This window comes from Fulmarus glacialis, unplaced genomic scaffold (assembly GCF_000690835.1).
Source record: "Fulmarus glacialis isolate BGI_N327 unplaced genomic scaffold, ASM69083v1 scaffold784, whole genome shotgun sequence".
NCBI lineage: Eukaryota > Metazoa > Chordata > Aves > Procellariiformes > Procellariidae > Fulmarus > Fulmarus glacialis.
The window spans coordinates 1-24,881 of record NW_009205842.1 but is presented as its reverse complement, the minus strand read 5'-3'; the positions used below and the strand labels follow the sequence as shown (position 1 = coordinate 24,881).

The window sequence follows — 24,881 nt, the reverse complement described above, 5'->3', positions numbered from 1 at the left end:
AGTCAGACATCCAGCTATTGGGTTATTTGCTACTGCTGTCTTTTCATTACCACTGCACAGATTCTTTCTGCACCAATCAAACCTTTTAATATTCCTGATGCCGATCTGCTATAGATTAAAGTTTGTGGAAAAATAAGTTAGACAAAAATATTACAGCCTACAAGCAGTATGGTACAATCTAGTTTTTGTAGTTAAGACTTCTGGCCCAAGAGTAACTTAAGAACAGTACCAGCCTGAGCAGAACACAGTTCTAGAGCATTTAAAATAGAGAGACGTTGAAATAGTCTGGATTTTAGTTCAATGCTGGAAAGTGAACCAGAGACCAAAGAACTTTATACACACAAATCTCAAGTGTAGTCTAGAAGCTCAAGCAATAACTATAGTTCACTCCCTTCAGAAGTTGCTTTACAGAGTGTTCTTTGCTTTTTGGTATGAGTGCAGATGTGAACTTCTTAGAATAGTCTCTGAGCTTCCACTCATGCTAAGAGTGAACGTATTCAGTGCAAACAACACACGAGTTAATTCAATTTACAGCTCTCAAACTAAAGCAAAAAAAAAAAATGCTTACTAGTGGTATCTACTGTTTGTCTGACTACCTCCTGTGGAACTTCTGCTTATCAGAAGGCCAGGTGATAACACTGAATATCAATAAAAGGATTCCTTTGGCAAGCATTTAAACATTCCCATTACTGAGATGAAAGTAAAATTATATTTTCTAGGTCTAGAAATAGGCACAGAAGCCTTCTCTATGCCAAACACCTGGTGATCTCCACACAACACTGATACAGCTGCAAAGACTTTAAAGGAATTTCCTTTTTTGAAAGATCTATTTACATACAAGGCCAAATCACAATGTTGTCACCCTATGGGGGTAAGTTTCATAGTAAAACTTGACTTGTGGTGAATGCCCAACAGTTGTTTAAGAACTCATTCGCAAGACTGGAGTGCAATACAAAACTCACTATAAAAACCAGTTTCTATTCTTCATCTGAGTACTGAGAGGTTCAGCGTAGTTGCCAGCACTATAACAACATGGTTAAAGTCATTTTCTAGTATTGCCAGATAGCTACAGTCAGTCCACAGTTACAATTGACTTCTACCCAGTATAAGAGACCCTAGCAACAAGCCTCAAAAATCTCAGAGGCATCAACTTCTTAAGTCGTCAGTTCTGAATTTCATATGAATGTTGGGATTATCGACCAGGACAAGGTCAGGTGTCCAATGTGTTGACTTCTTTGGAGCAGAAATAATGCACAACTATTGCATTAGGGTATCGAGCAAATGCACTGTAAAGAGACAGAACACAAAAATCAACTGTCAATACAAACAGTTTTCCCTGTTGGAACAAGAACATCCAAGTTGTGTCAGAATCAGAAAGAGATTCTTACATGAAAGTGACACTTCGCTGTTTAAGTTACAGCCTGAATATATTCTTGAAAAAAACAGACAAAAGAATTCTATGGATTTTGTAACAGTATCATTTAAAAAAACCAAAATCTATCTTCATTTCTATAGGCACACTACTTGGAAGTCACTGGTAACAAATTAAAGACTGGGTGACATACTGACATGACTGACCTTCAAAACCTTGTTGAACTTAACAGCATTAGAAAAATCCTGGACAACTAAAACAATACTGCATATGCAAATTTAAATTCTGATGCTACATGCTACACACTAACAGCAAAAAATCGAATATGCACAGCAGTAAGTATATTTAGACCTTGGAAAAAGAACCTTTCCCTATCATTGTGAACGCTACTGATATCTCAGAAGGGTTCATAATCAACAACAGAAAGAATGAATAAGCTAGTCATGTGACATTTCACTAGAGTTCAAAGAAGAAAAGGTGCAAATAAACTTTGCATCCTATACCAACCCATAATTACCTACCAGGAATAGTAGAAGAAAAGTTATTGGCATCCAGGTATCAAGCGAATTAGTTCTATTTTTAGATGTCCTAAGATAATAAGGCTACAAAATGTACATCAGCCAGGGAACCACAAAGCCATCAGATATAGAAAACTATTACACTTGTATCTTAGTTTGAGATTCTTTATATCATCCTTCTTAATTCTAGTTAAGAAGCAGGTAGTATGTTCTAAGAACATTTTCCAAATTCAGTATGAGAAGTTATTTTCTGCCTTCTAGAGTTGTGAAGTAAGAAGTCTTACAAGTTTCTGAAGGGATTTTATTCTCCTTTGTTGAAAGCAGAATTAAGCTCTTGCAATAAACTTCACTGACTAAAGCTTTGATGTTTTACCAGCCACCCAGTTGAGTAATGTAATTTCCATTTCAAACACTCTTCAAATGTCACCCTCATACTGCTGTTCTCTCCGTGTATATACACGTTCCAAGTTTTGCAACATTCTTAGTTTAAGTGTACAAGATTCATATTTTATTCGGTTTCCCAAGCTTTAAGGCATATGTTCTCTCACCTGTTACCTATCTTCTTTTTACATACAGTGCACACCTTCTCCTCTGTAATAATGCACTTCACTTGCTGATGCAAGATCCGCTCCTCCTGGACCTACAGAAGAATAATAAGAAAAAAACACACACAACTTGCTCAAAAAGCAATGCCACACCACAGCTCCCTTCTAGTCCAGTGAAACTGAAACCTGTCACAACGCTTAATTTTCAGTGGCTATACCTACATTAGCAAGTTGTACAGCACAAAAGAAGCAGGTCTGTAGAGCAGAGCAAGTGGTACTGAACACCCAACACCCACACTATATGAATGGTATGATTTTACTTTCAACTAGTCTGGTCCACAGACTAAGGCATTCTAACCACTAAGGGGTGTTCAGGTGAACTATTTAAGTGCATCATTGGTTTAGTTTATTTGAAAGAAATCCAGCCCATGCTCCCTGCGATCATCCTGCAATGCACACCAGAACAGAGTGAGTCCAGCGACTCACAGCAAAAGCACGCATCTCAGCCAAACAAAAATTAATGGACTTGGCCATCTCCTGATAAAGGGACATTCAATCTACTTGATGCACATCTACTAATTTCAGGTGCACTACAGCACAACCTTATACGGACACAGTCCGTATAAGGAACAGTTAATTTAAATATTGAACATCGGTTTTAAAACAGCACTCCCATAAATGACAGGTGGTGGGTACTTACCCTCAGAAACTCAGCATGGAGAAGATTCTTGAGTACCTGATTAAACCTTCTCTTCTGAGCATTTTCTTCAAGGACTTTCTCTAAGAAGATCCGAATCTCACTAATCTGTGTATTTGCTGGGAGTAGGTTTATCGCCTGGAGCAAAATATACATATACTTAGTTAGGAAAAATTAAAAAGGAACAGAGAACAAAATAGAACAGAAATTGACACATTTAGCTTGACACTGTTACCATCTGTTCACTTGCCTACTCCAGTACCTTCTGCCAACAGTACAAACCGAGTACTTACAAGTCTTTCTTACCTTGGTGGTATCCAGTTTGCTGTGATGTAGTTCCAGAACCTGCAGAGCAGCCTGCAGATTGGCTTGAGGCTCCAGCACTTCCATCTTGATTGGTCCCAGGCAATGAACACTAGGTGGGGAGAGATACATCCGGAGCAGTGACAGATAGACCTGTTGCATACAAACGGAAAATTCTGAAACCACTGCACACATCCACAATTGACAGTGCTGGTAGAACCCAGCAGTGGTACTAGTTGTACCCATGCCATTCAAAATTCCGAAGTGCTCATTCAAACAGCTCTTATCTTAAAACAACAAAAACTGAAAAGTATCAATGATGTTCAAGGCCTTTTAAGACTTGCATTCTACACTAAAGTTTTTCTAAAAAAGTAGTTTTAATCACGCCTCCCTCATCTTACATGACTCATTCATGATCTTTAGAAACCAACACTTCACTGCTTTTTAACATTAACTTTTCTGCAGAAGTATTGTCTTCTGAGTTCCATCATATGTTCCATATATGTTCAACTCCAGTGATACAGTAACATTCTAACAAAAAACAAATTAAAAAAAAAATTTTAAAAAATCAATCATCTAGTAATTCCTAAATTCCAAGAGTTTATACATAGGTTCCTGTCCACCTACACAAACCCTGAAAAAGTCTATACAGAGCAAAAACTTTAAACTCCCTAACATGGTATGAATAGTCTAATACATCTTTACTGAAAAGGAAGACTGCAAAGATGAAACTACTTACATCTTTGTTGCCATCTTTGTTTCTGTCATAATGTTTATGGCAGTAGCTAGAACAAAGAAGAATGAGGTGAAATGCAGGGACAGTTTTGGAACCCAGAGAATCAGTCCACAGAAATCAACATTTAAAAGCTTTGATTACTGAAGCCATCCAAGTTAGGTGACCGTACATCCAATTTTGATCAATTAATCAGTTGAACAACAAAATTACGCCATTTACTCTGCATTACAATGCTGAGAAAAAGGGAGGTTTTGTGCAAGTCTCCCACTTCGAATAATTTAAAAAGCTTTCATGCAGAAACTAAATTTAATTCAGCTGTGTAAAAAAAGGGGAAAAAGATGTCTCCGATCAACACATCATAGCATAAAAATATATGTGTAGATATATCTAATTACTGTATCTGAATCACAAAGAGAAGGTGTTTATTAATGTACACTGCATACTAGGGTTGAATGTCCTCTAACAGGCATTTGCAGAAACTAGCTTTAAAAGAAGCTATGTTGAACAGGCCCCAATGTTCAGATATATCTGCCAGTATCAGTTAATTATATTTTCACTTAAGTACTTTAGATTCACTCAGAAGGTTCCCTGACACAATACACCTAGAAAAATGCCATATCTTTACTAGAGAGGATTCTGCTAACTGAGGGAGCGTAACTTTGCATCTGGGCTAGTGAAGTGTCTCTCAAAAGAGAAAGGAAGCAAAACAACATACAGAAGTTCACAAGCTAAGGACAGGTGGCAACAAAGAACTCATTGATGACAGTCATATTGCTCTAAAGAGCATGAAAAGGTAAGCCTCAAGGGTTCAGCATCATCATCTGTAACAAACAGATACCTGGAAGAGCCTAAAAGTCAAGAAAATACGGAAACCCAGAAGATCCTGAAGGCTTATAGCATTCATGCTCCACATACAGCAGCATTTCACTACACATCCTATCCACAGTGAGTAAAAAAAAATAAAAAAAATAAATTCTCACTTTTCAGCCATGTTGGTGTCCTTTAAAATATGAACGTAAATAAACAGAGCTTGCTCATGCTTCCCCATACGACCCAAGAGCAGAGCACGTTCTTCTAGGAGACCTAGTGATAGCGTGAAAGATTAGTCAATAACTACACAGAGAAATGACAACATAAGCTCCATTAGTCACCAGACTAACAGAAGGAACTATAGTCTAAGCACAGGTTAAAGTTACACTGAGACTGTAAGTCTGCTTCACACTAGTCTCAGTAACATTTTATGAATTCTTAAGTAACCTTAAGATACAACAAAGTTCAGATCTGTTGAGAAATTCAGGCTCATCGAAAAGTTAGGCTAAATATTTAAATGATGGGAGACACCACAAGGTCTTAGGCCAACAGTTACAGGAATCCTGCAGAGACTGGTAAACCCAACTGTGCCAGCCAAAACAGAGTTAGTATACACACCAGTGGTCTACAACTACAGATACAGCCATCTTTTCTGTTTCTAGTTACCATGATTCTACAATAAGTGAGGAGGTTTTGCTGTACAATGTCATAAGCTAGGGTTTAGTTAACCTATGGAAACTGAACTCACCATCAAAGGGGAAGTCACTAATTAGTCGACTAGGTTCATACCAGCTAGACTTCTCCAGAAAAAGTAGAAGCTTTTTCCGGTAATCCCCCAAGTCTCCTCCTTCCTCCCCAGCAGGCACTGGAGTTTTATCTATATGGAAGAAAACAACATAAGCTATGATAAGACAACTATTTCATTACAGAAGAAGATAAATCATTACGAGGAGTAAACAAATGCCGATGAAACTGTTATATGGGCTGGGATTCTGGTGCATCTGCCAAATTACTTCAGCTCCCTAAAACATATCAAGTGGCTGGTTAAACAATAGACTCAGTTATTCAAGACTCTTCCCTGCCCTTAACATGTAGAATTCAGGGAGCAGTAGCTGCCATTACATGAACAAAGTGTCACTTGGTCCCGTAAGATCTCTAGGGAGGCAATAAACTAGACTTCCCTACAAACCCACAACTTCTGTTTTTCCAGTTTCTTCACTACTTGGGATGTCTTCTTCCGGATATGAACAGAGAAGGCTTACAGCAATACACTGTGAAGGCTCCCCTGTGCTGTCCCCTGCCCCTGGTCCTCCCACCAGAAAAGGATAAACATACCTGCAGGGAAAGAATTGAGATATTCTTTCATTAAACCCTGCACTTTCTCACAGTACAGCTGGATCAGACAGTTGTGAAAGTCTGCACCAGTTTCTTCCCAGACATGAATGATGTGTTCCTGTAAATACATGTTCAGTTATAGAAACTTCCTCTGGGAAGTAATTCGTTATAAGCAACCAACAGTTCCATGCTTGCCTTTACTAAGCTTGACTTCAAGATTTCATATATTTTAATTATTTTTTCTTTGCACAACTTATGGCAAAGCTAGCATTCTCTGAGATAGCATCAGGCTCCAACGCCTGGAGAACTAAAGCCTTATATGCAACATGTACTGAATGTAATGCACTAGTACAGATTGAGTTCTTACCAGATAAGGAATAGTCAAGCTTTTAAAATTTTCTATCAAGAAACTGAGCACTTTGTCTCGTGGCAAAGCTTCCACTTCAGGGAGGTCTTCTGTAAATATCTGTTAAACAAAATTTTATTCACAGAATGGTGACTTTTTTTTTTTTTTTTAAATTAAGTGCCACAGTGTATTTTGTCTGAGGCACTGAAGCCTGGCATATCATCACATATGTCCAAAGATAAGCACAAGAAGCATAAAAAAATCTGAGCAGCTTATTTAGGCACTCAGAAGCTATCTCGCATCTGAAAGGATTAACAAACATCCCCACTTCTGCTTTAGTTAACACTCTTGTTTTACAGTACGCAACACTTCCCAAATATAGGAAGTCAGTTCTATATCAAAGAGGAAAGGGAAAATAAGAAAGGCAAATTAACATTTGAAATTTAAATATTCAATCAGGCTTTTGAGCAAAAGGCATGACATCAATAACATTAAATGTTGTATCAAAGGTTCCTAACTACTTATTACAAAATAAGGTATTGAAAGAATGGAAAAGCATGAGAAAAACAAAGGCTGTCCTGCTCCATCTACTGCTAATCTTACCACACTACTGAACACAGAAAATATAAATTACATATGTAATTGGATTTAGCATTAATACATGGCTTCTTACATTGAGTTCTCCCAATTCCATACACTGAACTAAGAATCTCAAAGGCAATGTGCCTGTTTCAGCCACACTTACCTTCAGTCCATCTTCAGGAAAATCTCTTAGCACCCAGACAGAGTACGAAAATACCAAGTGCAAGTTCTCTGTGCCTGGAATACAAAAAGCAGCAGTGCTCAATGTTAAAATCCTAAAGATCCATCTACCCACAACACAAGCAGATGCTTTCAGAGCCAGCAAAGCTTAATTTATAGGAAGAATCTGGTTTGGTTTTCTTCCCCGCTCAAGTCAAGCAAATCACACATTTCAGGCTAAAGCCACAATTTCATTACTTTGCGAACGTTATTTTAAAAAGCAACAAGAATTAACTCAAATACTAAGTGCCACCAAACATAAACAATTCAGACCAAAATCAAGCTCAGTTGTCTTAATCACATTCGAAAAGTCTTCCCTTACAATTTGTTTTTATTAGGGTAGAAAAAGACTGTACTTCCACTTGTGTAATTTCATTCAGTCCATTTCCAGCCTGACAGTCTAATGACTTCTATAGCAAAGGGTCAAATACTTCATAATAAGTAGTAAAGCATCATAGTACTGGCATAAAAACTACATGACAGGTAATAACTTTTCAGCTTTTAAGAAAATTTAGGACCTGCCTTGTTACAAGAATACTTTCAGTTAGACAACTGGGTTCATAAAGTTTATAAAACACATTAGGAAAACATGACTTTTCCCCCACCCACCTGATCAGCACCCACTGAGGCATTCACTGCCCAAACAATGCAACAACACAACTATACAAGAAACAGAAACCTACACCAACCCTATAAAAAGGCAGCCATTGTTTGCTTTTCTTCATCCCACAACATCACCAGAAGTAAGTTACTTTTAAAATATTTAAAAGAAGCAGCATCCTCACAGTACCAGTATTTTAAAAACCAGAAGAGGAGTGCTATGAAGTAAAACCATTGAAACAGCCTCCAGAAGACCCAATTTCAAAGTTTCAAAAACAAAACAGTGATTTGGCAAAGGGCACTAAGGTCATGGGTCTGAATTTCGCTGAACTTCAGTTAACTTTCTGAAATAACAGGGCATTGTATGGTAATGGGTTTGCTAGCCTCACTGAGAAAATTTAAATAAAGGACAGGACAAATCATGGGGGTAAGTTCTCATGTAGAACAAGAGACAGAGAAGAGAAAGTCTAACTCCTTATAAACAAGTATGAGATTAATTAGAATAGTTCCTTTCCAAAGCACTGATCAAATTGCCTTTGCCGAAATCATGACCAAATCAAACATGAAGTTACAACCTACTCAAAACACTCAAGATGGGAGGAGAGGAGGAACTCAACAAGTAACTACCAAAGCTTATAGATCAGAATACTAAAAGGCCAACATCACATCATACCACAAAACAAAACAACTGGCTCCCTCAGCACATAACATTCAGCTGCATGGAGATTTACACTGAAGATCACAGGCAAGGATGTTTTGTGCTGCTAGAATTAAAGCACACACAGAATTTCTAAACTTTCTCAGCAACAAATCCCTAATTTAAATATAAGCTATAATAGGAAGAAATTCTGCATAACACTCTTTTAACAGATAAGCAATACTGTAATACAGAACACTATCTGCCACCCAATCAAGTACATCATTCTCCTGTGCCTAACTCTGCACAGATAAAGGATATTTTTGATGGGCATAGCCAATCACAGAATTAACAATTAATACTTTCTTTGATGCTATAAACAATTAGCACTTGCCACGTATCAACAGAGTAAGCATCAAACCCAAATCAGTAATACATACTTGATGACTTAAAAGATCACAGCTACAAGCCTACATAAAGTTTTCTATAATTACCTGAGAACTATTTAAGAATATTTCATTAAATGCCCAAAAACCTATAGACAAGAGATGACTAAAGAAGAGTTTCTACTTCACTCAGAACGTAAGTGAAAGCAAGTAAAAGTACATCCCGCATAATTAAAATTTTTAAAATTATTAAAAAAAAAAAAAATCGATTATTACTTAGATTAGAAGCTCATAACTACAGAAGCCTCAAAGGGGGAGCAATGGGAAAAATCTGTAGAAACCCCATAGTCTGAAATGCTTTTATCATCTTATTTAAGGGACTTCCAGAAATTACACTTACCAATTAATCAAAGCAGAATGGGTAATGCAGTTAAACACACACACACAAAAACAGTATTACATTTCTGCTATTTACTTGGGGGGGAAAGCTGCTGTTTTACTAGCGTAAAACATTCCATTTATTAGCAGTAGTTAACTTTGTTTCCACTGTATTTCATTACTCTGAAGTGAACAAACCCAAATATTCTTTATCAGTTTTAAAGAGCTGAGCAAGAAGCACACAGGAAAACTGATTTTCAGGAGGTCCTGAAACACCTGAGAAGCTCCAGAAGACTAAAAGAAATTTAGCAAGCTGCCAAGATTTTAGAAGAGTATTCTAGACAACCTGGATAATTATAAGTCTTAATCATCATCAATCTCAGGTAAAACAAATGAACGGCTAACAAAGGTCAATCGAGATTAATTTATCGAGATGACAGAATTATTTTTAAATAAGATTAGAAGTTTGTTTTCTAAAGCTGTATGCTGAATATAACATACCTACACTTCTCTAAGATGAGTGACACCAATGAATAAGAAGCGTAAGAGAGACATGGCACAAACGGGAAAGGTCTCAATGTCATTGTAAGTAATGTATTATCATTGAATAAACATGTTGCTAACAGAAGCCAGCAGGAGTTCTTAAAAGAAGTAACCATAATAAAAAACATGAAACTTTGCCAACAGTGTAAGACTAGGAGATGATCAAAGGTATTTCCCTCATGAACTACTCACTAGTAGTGTGATACATTTAAAGAGTTGTGCATTTAGAAATAAATAGTATTTTTGGATGGGAGGGGACTATTCTCAGAAGTAGCAAAACCAAAAAAGGATTTGGGAGTTCACAATGAATAGTCAACCAAGCAAGTTCCTACCATGATGCTGTGACCAGCAACTACAATTGTTAGTTCATAACCTAGATCTACAACTACACAGAAAGCAAAAACTTCATATAGGATTCTTCATCTCGGGAAAGATACTACAAGACCCAGCAACTGGAAGTTAGACTTTCAGCTGGAAAGCCTAACCCAGAAGTTACGGTAAATCACCGCTGGAAGAAAATTCAAAATACTATAGCATACTTTCTACCAAAGGAAATTTTTATCAGAAATAAGGAATGTTTTCCAGTAAGATAGTCAAGTTTCAGTAAGATGCTCGTGAACCAATCCTTGAAGTTTGCATTATGCAAGAAACCAGACAAGATGACAAGGATACCCTTTAGCTTGCTAAGTCCCTAGCAAGTTGCTGAACAGTAGAATAACCACTAACAGTAACCAACAAGAGTAACACCTTCACAGAAACAATGCTCTCCTTCACACTCACCCAAATGCTGCAGATATTGCACTGTCCTCTCATGACCCTTCAAAGGTGAGTTGGCTTTCTTTGACTGATCCACCAGTACCTGTAATGCTTTCAGAAAAACAAAAAGGTTCATTCTTTTGTAACCACAAGTATCATTCCAACTTGAACCACAAAAAAAGTGCATTTTTCCTGTTCTGCTACCGGAGATAAAAGAAAGTTTTGTTTTAAAAACACAGGCCAAACAAGTAACAGGAACAAAGACCAATTTAATCACAAGACGGACTGAGAAAAAGTCTCTTCAGAATATTGCCTGCTCACTGAAGACACGTTAAAACTCAATACTAGGAATGCATGCTCCTATCCCTTATCCTCCCCCCACTCCAACCTCATACCTACCTTTCTCATGCAGACCTTTCTTCTCATACAGTATTATCAGCTCACTATATTTGTGTGCCTTCTTTAGTACATGCTCACTCTCCTCAATATGGCAGTGATTGTTCTCCAGACGTAGCAATGGTGCCACCAGTGCTACATTTGTCTGCAAGCAAAAAGGGAGCACTTAAACATGCGCACCTCCTAAGCTTATAGTACAAAACATGAGTTGGAACAGAGGGGGGGGAAGAAAAAAAAAAAAGAAGTCTTATAGCATAAAAAGTGACAGTTTAACATCTTAGATCAAGGCCGATCTTCATTTTCCTAATTTGTTGGGACAGAAAGAAAACAATTTATCAGAGCTATTCCCCCCCTTCCAGAATAGAGGTCAGCTTTGAAAAACATCATTGACAGCAAAGATCATACTCTCCTGCATTTAACAATACAAGACAACATGAGAAGCATTCATTAGAACTTCAAAATACACAAGGCCACGTTCTTTTGACACAGGCAGCAACCAGAAACAGACACATCTGCTTTATTCCATTAAACTATTTCCTGACCAGTGAGCAAATTAGCTGACAAAGTTTCACAGATCGTTTTTAGACCAAAGACAGACAGTTGTGTGAGAATTTCTGAAGTAGCTGCTTATCCTCCTTCCCAAACATTTCAGCCTGAAATTCCAGTAGAGCATGCATGGTAAAGGAAAGGCCTCTACATCAGGCAGAAACTCACATGGAGGTAACACTTTAACAGGGTGGTATCAATGATTTGTAGCAGCTTCTTTTTGGATTTGATCGTGGGTGTTCCTTCCATGAGCGGTGAGGTACTGGACTGATGGTCAGAATCATTTAGCTTCTTCACTAGCTGACTTCTTTTCTGCAGGACATAAAATGAAATTTTAACAGGAAAAGGCCATGGATTTCTCCATCCCACCTCAGTAAACCCACCAAGTAAAAAGACTAAATTAAACCAATTTAATCACTTGTTTTAATCAATTGTTTCCTAAAGAATTTTTATTGTTACTAACTATTCAACACATCACCTTTCCAACCACATTCAGGTGTATACATTTGTTTTGCAAATTTATAGTTTTGCAACATGTCCAGAGTCTTGAGAAAACAGTCAGAAGGAAACTTGGTTAACCTGAACAGAGACATTTTAGAGAAGTCAGGAGTCATTTAAAACATTTGGAGAACAATTTAGATTTTGCACTACTATGCACAAAAATTATCCTCCTTCAGACACAAGCTTCCTTTTAGTCTAGCAAGAATGGCAACGGAACAATTCAGGTTTCAGTTACAACAAAATAAAGAGGACAGGAAGTTACAGTACCCACTACCTCCTGTTCCACCTTTTAATGCATATTTTTGACATGTCTCCTGGTTAGAGTGCTCTCCACAATAGTCACCAAACAAAAACAAAAGATGAAGAGCTCAAGCCCTCTTCAGAAGGCTACTAGAAATAAAATTCTGGACTCATATTCAGATCTGGTCCATGAGGAAGTTTTGTCCAGTCCTCACAAAAGTCACATGTGAGGTCTCCCACATATCTGCGGGGCACCTCACGTCTTCCAGTTCCCCTGCTTTCTCATAGTTTCCAACTATGAAGACAGCCTATTAACGCTAGCATGACAGAGCTGGAGTAGGCGTACTGCTTCCTGCACATCAAAGTTAACCAACAAAGCATGCTAAAACTGAATAACCCTGCTCTTAAAACAGATATAGGAGCACTCACTTGAGTTAGGTAGTCTATCAGAGCTAAATGTGCCTTCTCCAGCTCTGCCCCAGACAGCCCTGGCAGGGGGTTGGGATATTGTAGCTGTTTTCTGTAATCTGTGGGCAGGAGGTCAGGATACAGACCCATCACATGAGTGGGATCTAAGCAAAAAATAACTAGTATTAGTAACCATTCATAACATTATTTTTGCAAACTCTTAAGTGTATGTAACCTTTGAGCAAGCTTAGCTTTCCAACAGAGCTATATGTAGTCAACTTGTATGTCCACAAGGTTCCAGATAGCAGAATTTGCTTATTACAGAAAGGAGCTAAAACAAGGCAAAAGAAGCAAGAGAAAGACTGTTTCAAAGTCCAAGCACAAGTTCCAACCTGTGCGCTTGGCACACCTGGAGGACAAGCCATCATTATAATCCTCTTACTGCTCTTCTTGCAGAATCCCAGCACTAACAACTCTGACAGTAGGACAGGATTTCTAGGAACAAGCAATGTTTTAAGAGAAGATTTACTGTGCTTTTGAAACAAGAACTGAATAGCACCATCTCTAACTAATGAGCACCTGTTTTCATTGAGTTTAAGCAAATTCAAAATTACTGCACTCTAATTTAAGTTCAAAGTATTTTGAGTTCTCAATCCTTTTCTTTCACTGTAGTTTTCCAAAGTAAATATGATGTTAAGTGTTATCAAAACAAGTAAAAGTTCTAGGTTTAAATGCACAAGTGATGTGCTGTCACCAATAAAGAATCTCAGTCTTAAGCACTATTATATGGTACAGTCCAGTCTTCAGGTGTTCTTCCAATAATCCTAGTATGAACCAGAGGAATGCATCAGAGACTATTTTGCCTTCCAAAACCACAGAAAAGTCTCCTGGCTTCAGTAGCTTGGTCCATTAAACAGGAAACAGGATTAAGGGTCCTCAGTTTGGTCCGAGTCCAAGGATTTAGCAAATCTATAGATGTTCCTTATTTTTCCTTCCAAGCTACAAGTAGGCTTTTGGCAGTTCCTGAAACCCTCAACTTCAAGGGTCTGTGTACATGCTATGCACAGTGTAAAACAGCCTACAATACAAATATATTCTGCACAAAGGACAAATTCATGATTTAATTAACTTCAGTCGGTGAGTTAAGTACTATAACCAGTTTCACAAAAAAAAGCTAAATAGCTGCCTAGGCTATTTGCCATTCACAGGGGATTGGTCTGCACAAGACACCCCAGTTTTAAAACAAAAACAAAACAGAAAACAAACAAAAACCTCCACACAATAGTCCGAGAGCTTCATTTCATTCCTCCTAACCCAGGTTTCTCAATGCCAACCCAAGCATTTACCTGTACCAAGCTTGGCAAAAACTTGCATGGATTCATCAAAGCGCTTCTGGCAGAAGAGATTGAAGGCAAAGAGGTTCTTTATGTGGTGAATTTGTTGTCGCTTCTCACTATCTGAATCATCTTTCATTTCCTACACACATACAAATTAACAAACATTAAAAACTCTTGGACCCTGTAAATGAGAATGAAACACTCTACAGAAGTAACAGGAATATTATCCTTTGGAGAGAGTAAGAAGAAGAAAAAGAATAATCTTCCAAAGTGAACACCTCTGGTGGTGATTCTCAGATGCTATGCTTATTGTGTCACTGAGATAACCTGGAAGGTTTGAAAGCTACCTCTGCTCATCTGTATACTGGCCTTATCAAAGGAACTACCTCTTCACTCATTTGCCTTTTCAAAATTTTTTTTTCAAGTTAGCAATAAAAAATTCAATTAATTCATTTTGATGTAGTTCCAGGGAAGTTTCCAGAAACCAGAAAATCCTAAAACAGTAATGGCAATATAATTAAATGTACTGTTTCAGCATCTCTAAGAGATTGTTACATTTCAGGAGTAATACGGAGGGTCATTACAAAAAAATCTTGGTCATCTGACAAAATAAAACACACAACTCCAAGCAAAACTCTTTACAAGCAGTCTGAAGACTTTGAAGTCCAACTGACTTCAAAGTCTAAAAGAAGGTAACCGATTAAACAGCTGAAAGAGATCATCTTTCACATACAAGATGATATCTCAACATCCAAACCACAATAGATCAACACGGAGAAATGGCAGCACAAAACTAAAACTTAAGTCAAAAACAGGCTAGAGTTCACCAATTTGTGCGAAGTGGACAGTAGGGAGGTTAAACTCTCCAGACTAGCTACACTCAAGCACAAGGCAAACATCCTTTTGTGTACTTTTGCACAAGTGCATCCGCTGCAAACCCAAAGGTTTTGAGTACTTACTGCCAACTGCAAAGCCAACTCAAACTGCTTGTCCTGCAGAAGCTGCTGGATCTGTGTGGCTATGGACACTGGAATGAGCCGCCAAACAAAGTGATTACTTGCCACATATATAATATTTGTGCTGTAAACAAGACAAAAAGGTCACTTACTAAGTTCCAGCACTGAGAAAGGAACAATACCCTATCTGAAAAAAAACAATCCTGGTTAATACACACATTGATCAATCAGATACAAGGGCAACTTAAGCAATACTGAAAAGCAGAAAGGAGAAGAATGTATCTCCAGTGATCAGAAATTCCCAAAGACACTCAACTCTGTCATCTAATCCTCAAGTTATGGCCTCCACCCATCTGTTCATAAAAAACAGACTGCTTCAATGCTACGTCTTAAGCTGAGGGAGATAGGAAAGCTCTTCCTCTCTCAGTTTTTCAGTGTTACCATACACCCAGACAGCCCAACAAAAGTAATAATAAGTTATACTCAATACCCTCCAGAGGTGATGAAGCGTGGTCTCTGCAGCTCAATACTCTGTACCAGCAGCCGGGGTTCAAAAGTGCGGATCTCCACATACCTTGGCAGAACAGCAATGATATAGGGAGGCTGGTGTTCTATTAGTGAAACAAGTGAAAAATATAAGTTGATTCTTCTCAAGTATGCTTTGAAACAAGCCATGACTTAAAGTAAGGTTTCTCTTCAGGTTTTTTTTTTCCCTTGAAATGTGTCCCTTTTTCGCTTATTAAAAACAAAACTCTATGCCCAACACTGACAGCAATTTGCTAATAGACTGCTACCAGGCTTTTTGTTCATCTTTCAACATAAGGAATTTCTGTGGCACTCAGGTGGCCGGAAGAACTACAGTGCTTCTGTACTGCCTACTACGCTACCTTCCATTTCAAATCTTGTCCCTTTATAAAACATATGCATACAGACTAGAAACAAAGAAGAGGAAGAAACAAAAACACATGAAACCTTCCACACTCAGAGTACAACTTGAAATACTTTAGTAACTTGTCACACTCCAAATCCAGCTAGTTTCTAAATACCAGGAACGTAACGATTTGGTCATATACAAAGGAGTAAAGAAGCAAATATTTTAAAATTACTGCTAATTCTCACCCATGGCTATAGGAATATCTGTCCAATTCAAGGCACATTTCTGAGTACAGATCCCTTCTTCATTGAGCACAACTGTTAGATCATCTTGGCCAACCGCAACTTTTCCATCTGCTACAGGAGCTACCAATGGTTCCAGCTGCTTCCCTGTGGGAAACAGTTCTTTGATGGATCCTTTTCCATCCACCTGGGATAATAAAGAAGATTAAAAAAAACTTTTTCAAAATAATCTTAATTTCAAAGCTGCATAAGACCAAAGCCAAAAACCCGCTATAGGGATTTACAACCCAGACTAATCACTAACAGGACAAGTGCAATTTTAAAGAGTAGCAATAAAATTTTCTGCGTATCGTCATTTATCTTGCTTATACATCATTTGGAAGTAAAAAATTAATACTTTTGTGTCTGCGATCATGTATTCATGTTACTACAACAGTAGTTGAGCACATAGTTCATACACATTTATAAAATGCGTAGCACAGTAGCAACATCAGTTAAAGTGTCCAAACACTTCTTGGTGTAACCAGAGGATTTCATTTAGGCCAAAACTTGAACATGGTTTTATTCCGGCATGAGTGAGCATTGCCACATAAAAAACAAACTAAAAGCCAAGCAACCTGCCTAGCCACTAGCCACTCATTCTTGTGGCTGCATGCTGTCCAGGGAACTGAACCCACCAAAAAAAAAAAAAAACCACAAACATCAAAGAGCTGTTTCATGAACTGATCTAACAACTCACTGCCACTAAAACGGAGAATCCTTCTCCTTTAACTCCAGCTACATGTTCCTGCTGCTTCCCTTGCGTTACAGCTCAACCAGTCTTACAAATCAACCGCTAGACAGCAAAAAACGATAAAAACCTGTGTATTTTTTCTGCCTATTTAGTGAAATGAAGCCATTCAAGAATGGGTCGGTCAAGTACCAGAGTCAACCCCAAGTAGACACTTGGACAGCAAGTCCCCACTCTGGTTGCTTGAGCAGCTGCACAACTACTCATATCACTAGACGGGCAGGAATCAACATCTAGGAGAGGGCTGCAGAAAGGTATCACTTATTTTGTCAGCAGTGTCAGTTTGAAGTGACTGTAAAAATTACTGTGCAGTTTTCCTGTCGACTACAGATCAGTATTGCCACCCATGTACGTACACATACGTGTGTGGTGCACCTCATCTTCATCTCATTTTCCTGTATCAGCAGAAGCCAATTGTGAAGGCAGAAAAGAGAATCAAATATAGCTCTCAAATGAAGCATAAGTGGAAACTGTAATACTAAATTAACGACAGTAAGTTTAGAGACTTTCAAACTGTAACGACTACAGTTCAGAAAGAGAATCAAAAAAAGAAAAAATGGTTAAGCTCCACTGTCTGCCAAATAAGAAAGTATTCTTGGTCTTTTTGCCCTTTTAGAGCTATCTCCTTTCTTAATACACTAAATAAAATGCAAACTGAACTTAAACAGACTGCTGCCAAACCAAAATGTATCTTTTCCGATGCCTTTTTTTTGCAAGAGCTTCAAACACTAGTTTCAACAGCGATAAACAGAAGATCACTTCCTGACAAAACATCAGTCTAAAAGGACAGACTTAGACTGCCCTTTCCAAAACCACATATAGCAAGAGTACCAGATGCTGTTTTTCATAAACGTCTGTTAGCTAAATCCCTGAGCACAGGAGCAGCCTCTGTAGTGTCTACTGCTATCCAGATCTTCTTAAACACTGTATTCCAAACCCCAGTCTTACCCGTATCAGGTAATAGTCCCTCTTGAAGCCTACACAGATGGAGTTTTCACACCAGGCCATAGACTTGGGTACATCAGGTACACTGAAGTCCCCCTGAGGAAAACAGGTTAAAACAGCTGTTACAAGAGAAAAGCAGAAGTCAAATCTGGCAACACAGAGTGTAACAGGCAGCACTATTCTTGACACCGTATTCCCCACCACACAAGCCCGACTTCTGCTGGTCAAGGAATGGCAGTATTCAACTAAAAGGCTAGATTCATGCACCGTAAAGAGGCGTGCTCTGAGTTAGCTGGTAACTTCCTAGCAGAGCAGCCCAGCTGAAAAACTCTCTACCCATTTCCATTGGTTATTTTTATCATTCTGATATTCACATGTGCAGTTCTCTATGCTTGTTGTCAGTAACTATCTTCTGACTTAATGACATACCTGGAAAACTTTGGGTAGAAGTGGACCCACTTCCATAGTGTTATTGTTAGGTATACATTTATAGAGGCTGTAAGCTAACACATTTCACTGACTTACAAGTATACTACAACCAGAATGTTAAAATATAGAACACAGCCTTTGATTTTATTTATAAAACTGTATTAATGCCATTAATTGTGATTTCAACCATGTATTTTCACTTTTTTGCCGCTTCATTGTTAAATCACTGCAGAACCGACAGCAGTCAATGCTCTGAAAGTCAGCAGCGCCTCTGAGTAATAGGGAGCAGCAAGCAGTAAAAAGCAACTACTCTCCCTGTTGAGGCATACCAGACTACAGAAACAACACAACACAACTCACCTGTAGTTCATGGAACTCTCTGTCCTTCCAAAAATAAAGTTGTAGCTTCTTCCGCACTGCCACGCACATTCTCAGCACCTCTTCTCCTGTATCTGACTGCTGTGAAAATAGACAGGCCTCACTCATAGGCACTCATAAACTAAGAGGCAAGTAAGATAATACAAGGCCAAAAGAACCCTCAGCCTGAAGCAAAGCTGTCATTGAAGAGCAGCTTTGTTCATCCATGCCAGAAGGGCATTCCCTAAACAAGGAAGCACAGAGAGAAGGGGGGCAGGATACTTAAAAATGAACTTCGGCAGGGATTGTGACACCAAGGAAATAAAGAGCACCAAAGACATACACACACACACACAAACAGAAGATAAGTAGAGAGCTATCAGCCCAGCCACGAAGACCAGGATAAATACCTTGAACTCTATGCAGTATAGGAGAGGGAAGGAAATGGAACAAGGCAAAGAATGTGTTATACTGACAGATAAAAACATTAATAGCTGTTTAATAGTCTAGCCTATTGGAAAAGTTTCCTGACAAGAAATACTAGCAAACCTAACTGCCTGTACACACAAATAATAAGGCACTTTGGAATGACCAGATTTAAAGGTGCTCTGCAAGACATCACTAGTTTTAACACCTAGAAAACCCTAAGTACTTATTAGAAAATATTTAATACTAAACTCCCATGGGGCAAAGAGATAAAGAGTGATGAAGAACACTAAGCTGTCTCTTCCTAGTTATGAATAAGGTTTCTGAATGACATGGGTAGGCTGAGAAACTTATTTAGATAGAAATGAGTCACTTAATAAACCACAGCATATGAACAGAGGATTGCTATACCTTATGGAACCATTTTATGGCCTGAATCTACCACAACTGCTGTGGGACTCCTTGGGCCAATACAGTTGAACAGAAACAAAAATGTAACAAAAACAGTGATGGAGATGCTTGGTGAAGGGACCACTATGAGCTAGTACGCTGGCAATTTAAGGGAAGGGAATGGCTTTTATATTGAAGAGCACCTTTCAAAAAAAGAAGAGAATCAAAGTTACCACAGGATAAAAATGCCTTGAAGTTTTTTATCAGGAGGTTAAAGGCCACAATCACAATAGGCACAGGAAGAAATCTTATGAAGCACAGGAAGAAAAATAAGGTGACTACATCAAAAATTGTTGCCTTAAAGATTCAACATCGAGTAGGTAGTAATTTTAAAAAGCACTAGTAACCAAGCAAATTGCATGTAACACAAAATTAACAAACTTAATCTATACAGCAATATAAAAAAGTTAACCTTATTACAAACAGTAAGGACTTCTGGGCCATTGTATTCCTCCTCTTACCTGAAGATCACAAGTGAAGAGAGATGCACCTTTTGCCTTGGAAACCGTGGTGATTTGTTGAAATGTCAACAAGTCATGGACATAAATGTTATTTTCTGTTTTAAACAAAATTCCAATTATTATTCAATATTTAATAAATGTAGAGCTCATTGCTAATTCAAATAAGTTATAACATTTTATGTTTACATCAAAAGCAGAACTTGTGAAACTAAGAGCTGCAAGAAAGGAAAAGGAGTGTTTTCCCAAAAGCTGAAAAGTAAGTACTAAGGCATATACAAATACAAGACAATAAACGCAGAAAAGAAGACTAACACCAGCGTTGGTAAAATTACATGAAGGAACTGAGAACAGGTGCTAACCAAGCAGAGGAAGTGGGAGTAGAAGGGACAGCAAGCAGGCCAGAGCAGAGCAAGTTCATGATGGAAGACTGTATGAACAAAGACCATTTTGAACTGGCTCCTGAAATCAGCGGAAAGTGAACAGTTGCAAATGGAGGGTGCTGTGGTCAAGTTTTTGTACGCACGAGGACGCAGGCAGCAGAAATCTACGCATTGCCGGGACTTGGAGATCATAAAGAAGGGAGTAGCAACATAAGCAAAAAAACATAGGAAGATCATAACGTTACACAAATATAGCCAGAGACAAGCAAACTTAGATCTTCCACAAGATGGTAAAAGATCACCATCTGCATATAAACTGAATTTGGTGTAACACATCAACAGTAAGTTTCATACATCAAATAAGTTTGGACAGAAGTTTTAGCCCCCATCACATGGTGCACACACATAAGCACGCATGCATGTATATATGTGTATATACACATACCAATATATATACACACACACTTTAGTGCACATATGTATTTTTTCATTTTTAATCACAAAACTTAGCATTAAATCTTCGTTCTCCAAGCTGGCTTACGACAAGCAAAGCTGCTTCTCAATCTATGCTGCGTAATGCTTCCTCTGCAAAGTGAAAAAGCCTAAATCCTACACAATGACTTTTCAACAACTAGACTACTATGCAGGTGTGTGGAAAGGGTGCCGCATTCAGCCAAGTAACTGCATCGAGAAGAGCTCATTAAATATTAAAACAGTTTCTTCACTTACCTAATAGACTGACCAGAATTTTAAACTGAGAAACAACATGAATCTGAAAGAAAGAATTCTATTAGTGACTCCACTCATAAACTAAACCTCTGAACAAGGCTTGATTATAGATAGTCTAAGAAAATGCATCTTAGATACTCTCAAAATAATGAAAACAGCAAGGCAGCTATCTACGCACAACCTTCCTCCAGCTATTGCAACCCCTTTCACTTACACCTAGTTTTTACAAGCTAGCACACAGAGCTTGCAACCTAAGCTGGTAAAAAATGTTGTAACAAGTGGTATGTTACTAGTACGGAAGTACTTCTAAAGGATAGGTAGGGTGTTGCTGAAAGAGGCTGCATAATCTTTGAGGTAAGTGCTTATATTAATACTCAGGAAAGCAATGAGCCAAAGTTCTCCAAAAAAAATGAAACAGTAGTTAAGACTGGCAGTAGATAATCAGTTACTTTAGTTCTAAATTCCAAATAAGAAGAATTACATTCACATTCCTATAGCATTTTATCCAAGAGTCAAATTATATATTACAGTCTGTTGGTGTATTACCATCATTTTTACAAATATTCTCAGCCAGAGCAGCTGAAGATGTACTGCGAACAGCATTTCCATGAAAGCGAAAAATAAACCTGTAAGTTCCAATTATTTGCCTTCTGCTTTAGCGACCAAACCAAAGCTTATTCCTGTTATGGGAAGAGTGGGCAAAAACAGCAGGCTGTGCCGCCTCTAGAAGAATCTATAGTTTTGGTGAATTTTTTTGTTAAGCTTAGCAGAGATTCCAGAAGTACATTTGATATTTCATTTCTTGGCTGAAAACACTGGAAGACTGTCCCCACGTCAAGATGATGGTATTTCCTACCTGCTGAATCTTTTTTGAGAAGTTCTTGTTGGATTTCTCTAGTGTCACTTCAAACCTATTGCAACCTACCAAAAAGATTTGAGAGAGCATGTAAACTGAAGTTGCCCTTAAATTTATGGCAAATATATCTTACACTAAATAGATTACAAAGAATTAGGAAAGCAAACTTGGCCACTTAACACTAGAAGAATGACTCTTCTCACATACCTGTGCTATCTTTTACTTAATAGCTAAATGCATCAGAAGGTCTTCTACATAGTCAGGTGAAAATTTAAGTTACACTTCTTGTACCCATCCGAGGACTTCATCAATAGTTACATTTTTGCCTTGCTGGAATTTTAGATTACAAGATTTATATTTAAGTATTTTGAAACCCAGAGATACAAAGATACCCATAAAGACTTTATCCACACCAATCAAGTATCAGTAACTTAAGCTGCTAGGGAGCACATCACTGCAAAGTAGACAAGGAATAAACACTACACCACAAGGGTTTAAAAGGAGTTTTAGGGATAAAGACTTACAGACACTTTCTGATGACATAAGCTCTCCTGGCATTGATGCAAAAAAGGGGGAGAAATTTACCACGTGAGATTAGACACTAGCAACTCAAGACTAGCATGTTCTGATTGGAATAGATGGCCTACAAGTTTCAGAAAAAGCAAGCTGAATTCAGTCTCTAGAATCCAAGTAGCTACAAATGAACATCCTTCCAAAGGCTGATGAACTTCGAAACGTTTGGTTTTTTCTTTCCTGTCCCACAATACACTACATTACTGTGTTCAGTAACATCAGTTTTTACATAATAGCAAGTAAGGTGAAATACAAATCTGTTTAGTGAAAATCGATTTTAACTAAACCGAAAATAGAATAGTTCTATTTGTGGCATCTTCAGAATAGACTATGAACACTTATGACTGTCAAAGAGGCAGGGAGTAAATACATGACAGAACTAGTTAGGAAGGATCCCTCTTCCCCATCCCTTGATGCTCATGGACCCGAATAAAGTTGCTCTTTCACTAATCCAGTCCTTCATTAACACAAGACAAACATCAAACCTCTGGCAACTAGCACATTGCACTGCTGTGCACATTGTATTCACAAGAATTACACTAACTTACTATAAATTCAAACATATGGAGACCTGATATAAAACATACTTTAAAACAGAAAAAAGGCTGATACTACTTGCTATCTTTCTTGCTCATCTGATAAATGGCGTGTACACTTTCACCAAACATCCCACACAAATATTAAACTATGTAGGAAAAAAATCAGAAATTAAACATATATGTGTTAACATTACCACAACCTCTTAAAGTACAGGAAATAAGAATAACGTAATCAACTTTTTGTGCCATTCTTAAAATCAACTTACCTATGTCTTTTTTGATCCTGTAAAGCAGAAGATGCCCTTGTTTGGTACCAACAAGGAGCCATTCCTCTACAAAGACGGGGGAGAAAAAGAGTCTAATTAGTTTCAACAAAGACTGCTCTTCCCAGCCAAGTTACATTTATCAGAACACTTGGAAACTTGTTTCAAATGCCAAAGAGGACTTTCTGTAGCGAGTACACATCTCCTACCATCTCTCTGGTGGAAGAGCTCGGAAGTAGCTTTTATTCTCAGGAGAGGACGGCCAAATATCAAGCAGTAAAACAGATAGTACAGCCTAGACATCACATCCCCCTTGTTTATACAAAGGTAAAGCAGCAAACCATTGCATCTTTTGTGCAATCAAAAGAGGCAATAAACTACTCTTCAGACATTACTATCTCCCAGAGATGAACAATGCTACATAATGGGAAGAACAACAAGGAGTTCTATGTGGGTTTGTTTGTTTTTAAATAGTCAAGTTTTTGTAAGAACTATCTGAAATAGTCAGCTATGCCTGGAAGGACGGTGGCAGCTTTGCTTAAACAGCACCTGAATTGCTTGGACAACCAACAGTCACTTAAGTTTTGTAAGAGAGAACCTTTTTATACACAAACTCTGTGGCAGAGTTTCAGACTCTTCCTATTTACAGGATTTATAGCATACAAAAGGCATAGAATCTTTATTGGGTCATGAAATATGACTGAAATTCTTCTTCCTTGCTGAAGATCATATAGGAAAGAAGCATACACAAATATTTCTTTCTACATCTAGTACTCCCTCATTATCCACCAAAGATACTTGTATTTTAATAAAATCTTGTTTTCTGCAAGACCCTTTTTCCACTATTTGGTAGAAAAGTTGTAGAGACAGAATTACACCTCTTTTTACACAACCACACTGTAATACGCCTGTGGGTTTAGGCTTTTTGCACTTCAGCAAAATAAATGCTTTCAAAGAGATAAAAGATAAAAGCCTCAACGCAGGAATAAACTATTTTCACGTCCTCTCTACTACATTAGCATAAACAACCCATGTTTAAAAGTGGCACTATTACTCAGGTTATAATTTTGTTCTTAAGACAGATTAAGGGCTCACAGTTCCACGGTGTCTGGAGTTTTTTTAATTACCAGCTTTGTGCTATGGTAGTACATGTGATGGAAACTGCTGAAGCAGTTTGAAAAGCCTTATCAAGGGTTATCATTACGACAGCTGGTGCAATCACCTGACCAAAATCTTGACTGTCAAGCATGCCCAAGAATAACCTACATTTATACACCATTAACATACGCAAACAGACTCTAAATCTAAGACTTGAACATACCACTGGCCTTCCAAGATAAATTTTAGCCAGAAAACAGGGAACGCTTTTTAGCAAGAAACTAGCCGGCCCACGGTTAGAGCACTGGAAATCGTGGCAGCC

The 24,881-nt window shown here is 38.0% G+C and overlaps 1 protein-coding gene across 1 annotated transcript; it reads right to left on the bottom strand.

Annotated features, from left to right (window-relative positions):
* Positions 1 to 940: 940 nt before the first annotated feature.
* Positions 941 to 23,530, bottom strand: VPS39 (vacuolar protein sorting 39 homolog (S. cerevisiae); the record flags this gene model as incomplete). Its single annotated transcript, XM_009575525.1, has 25 exons — positions 941 to 1,286; positions 2,439 to 2,530; positions 3,136 to 3,270; positions 3,439 to 3,588; positions 4,175 to 4,220; positions 5,152 to 5,254; positions 5,730 to 5,858; positions 6,317 to 6,434; positions 6,684 to 6,782; positions 7,408 to 7,481; positions 10,788 to 10,874; positions 11,163 to 11,304; positions 11,874 to 12,017; positions 12,876 to 13,018; positions 14,201 to 14,330; positions 15,151 to 15,271; positions 15,638 to 15,758; positions 16,267 to 16,450; positions 18,002 to 18,094; positions 18,788 to 18,886; positions 20,122 to 20,216; positions 21,231 to 21,273; positions 22,087 to 22,151; positions 22,611 to 22,643; positions 23,465 to 23,530. Coding segments are annotated over 25 exons (2,588 nt in total), but the record flags the coding sequence as incomplete, so codon positions are not given.
* Between the last annotated feature and the right edge of the window lie 1,351 nt (positions 23,531 to 24,881).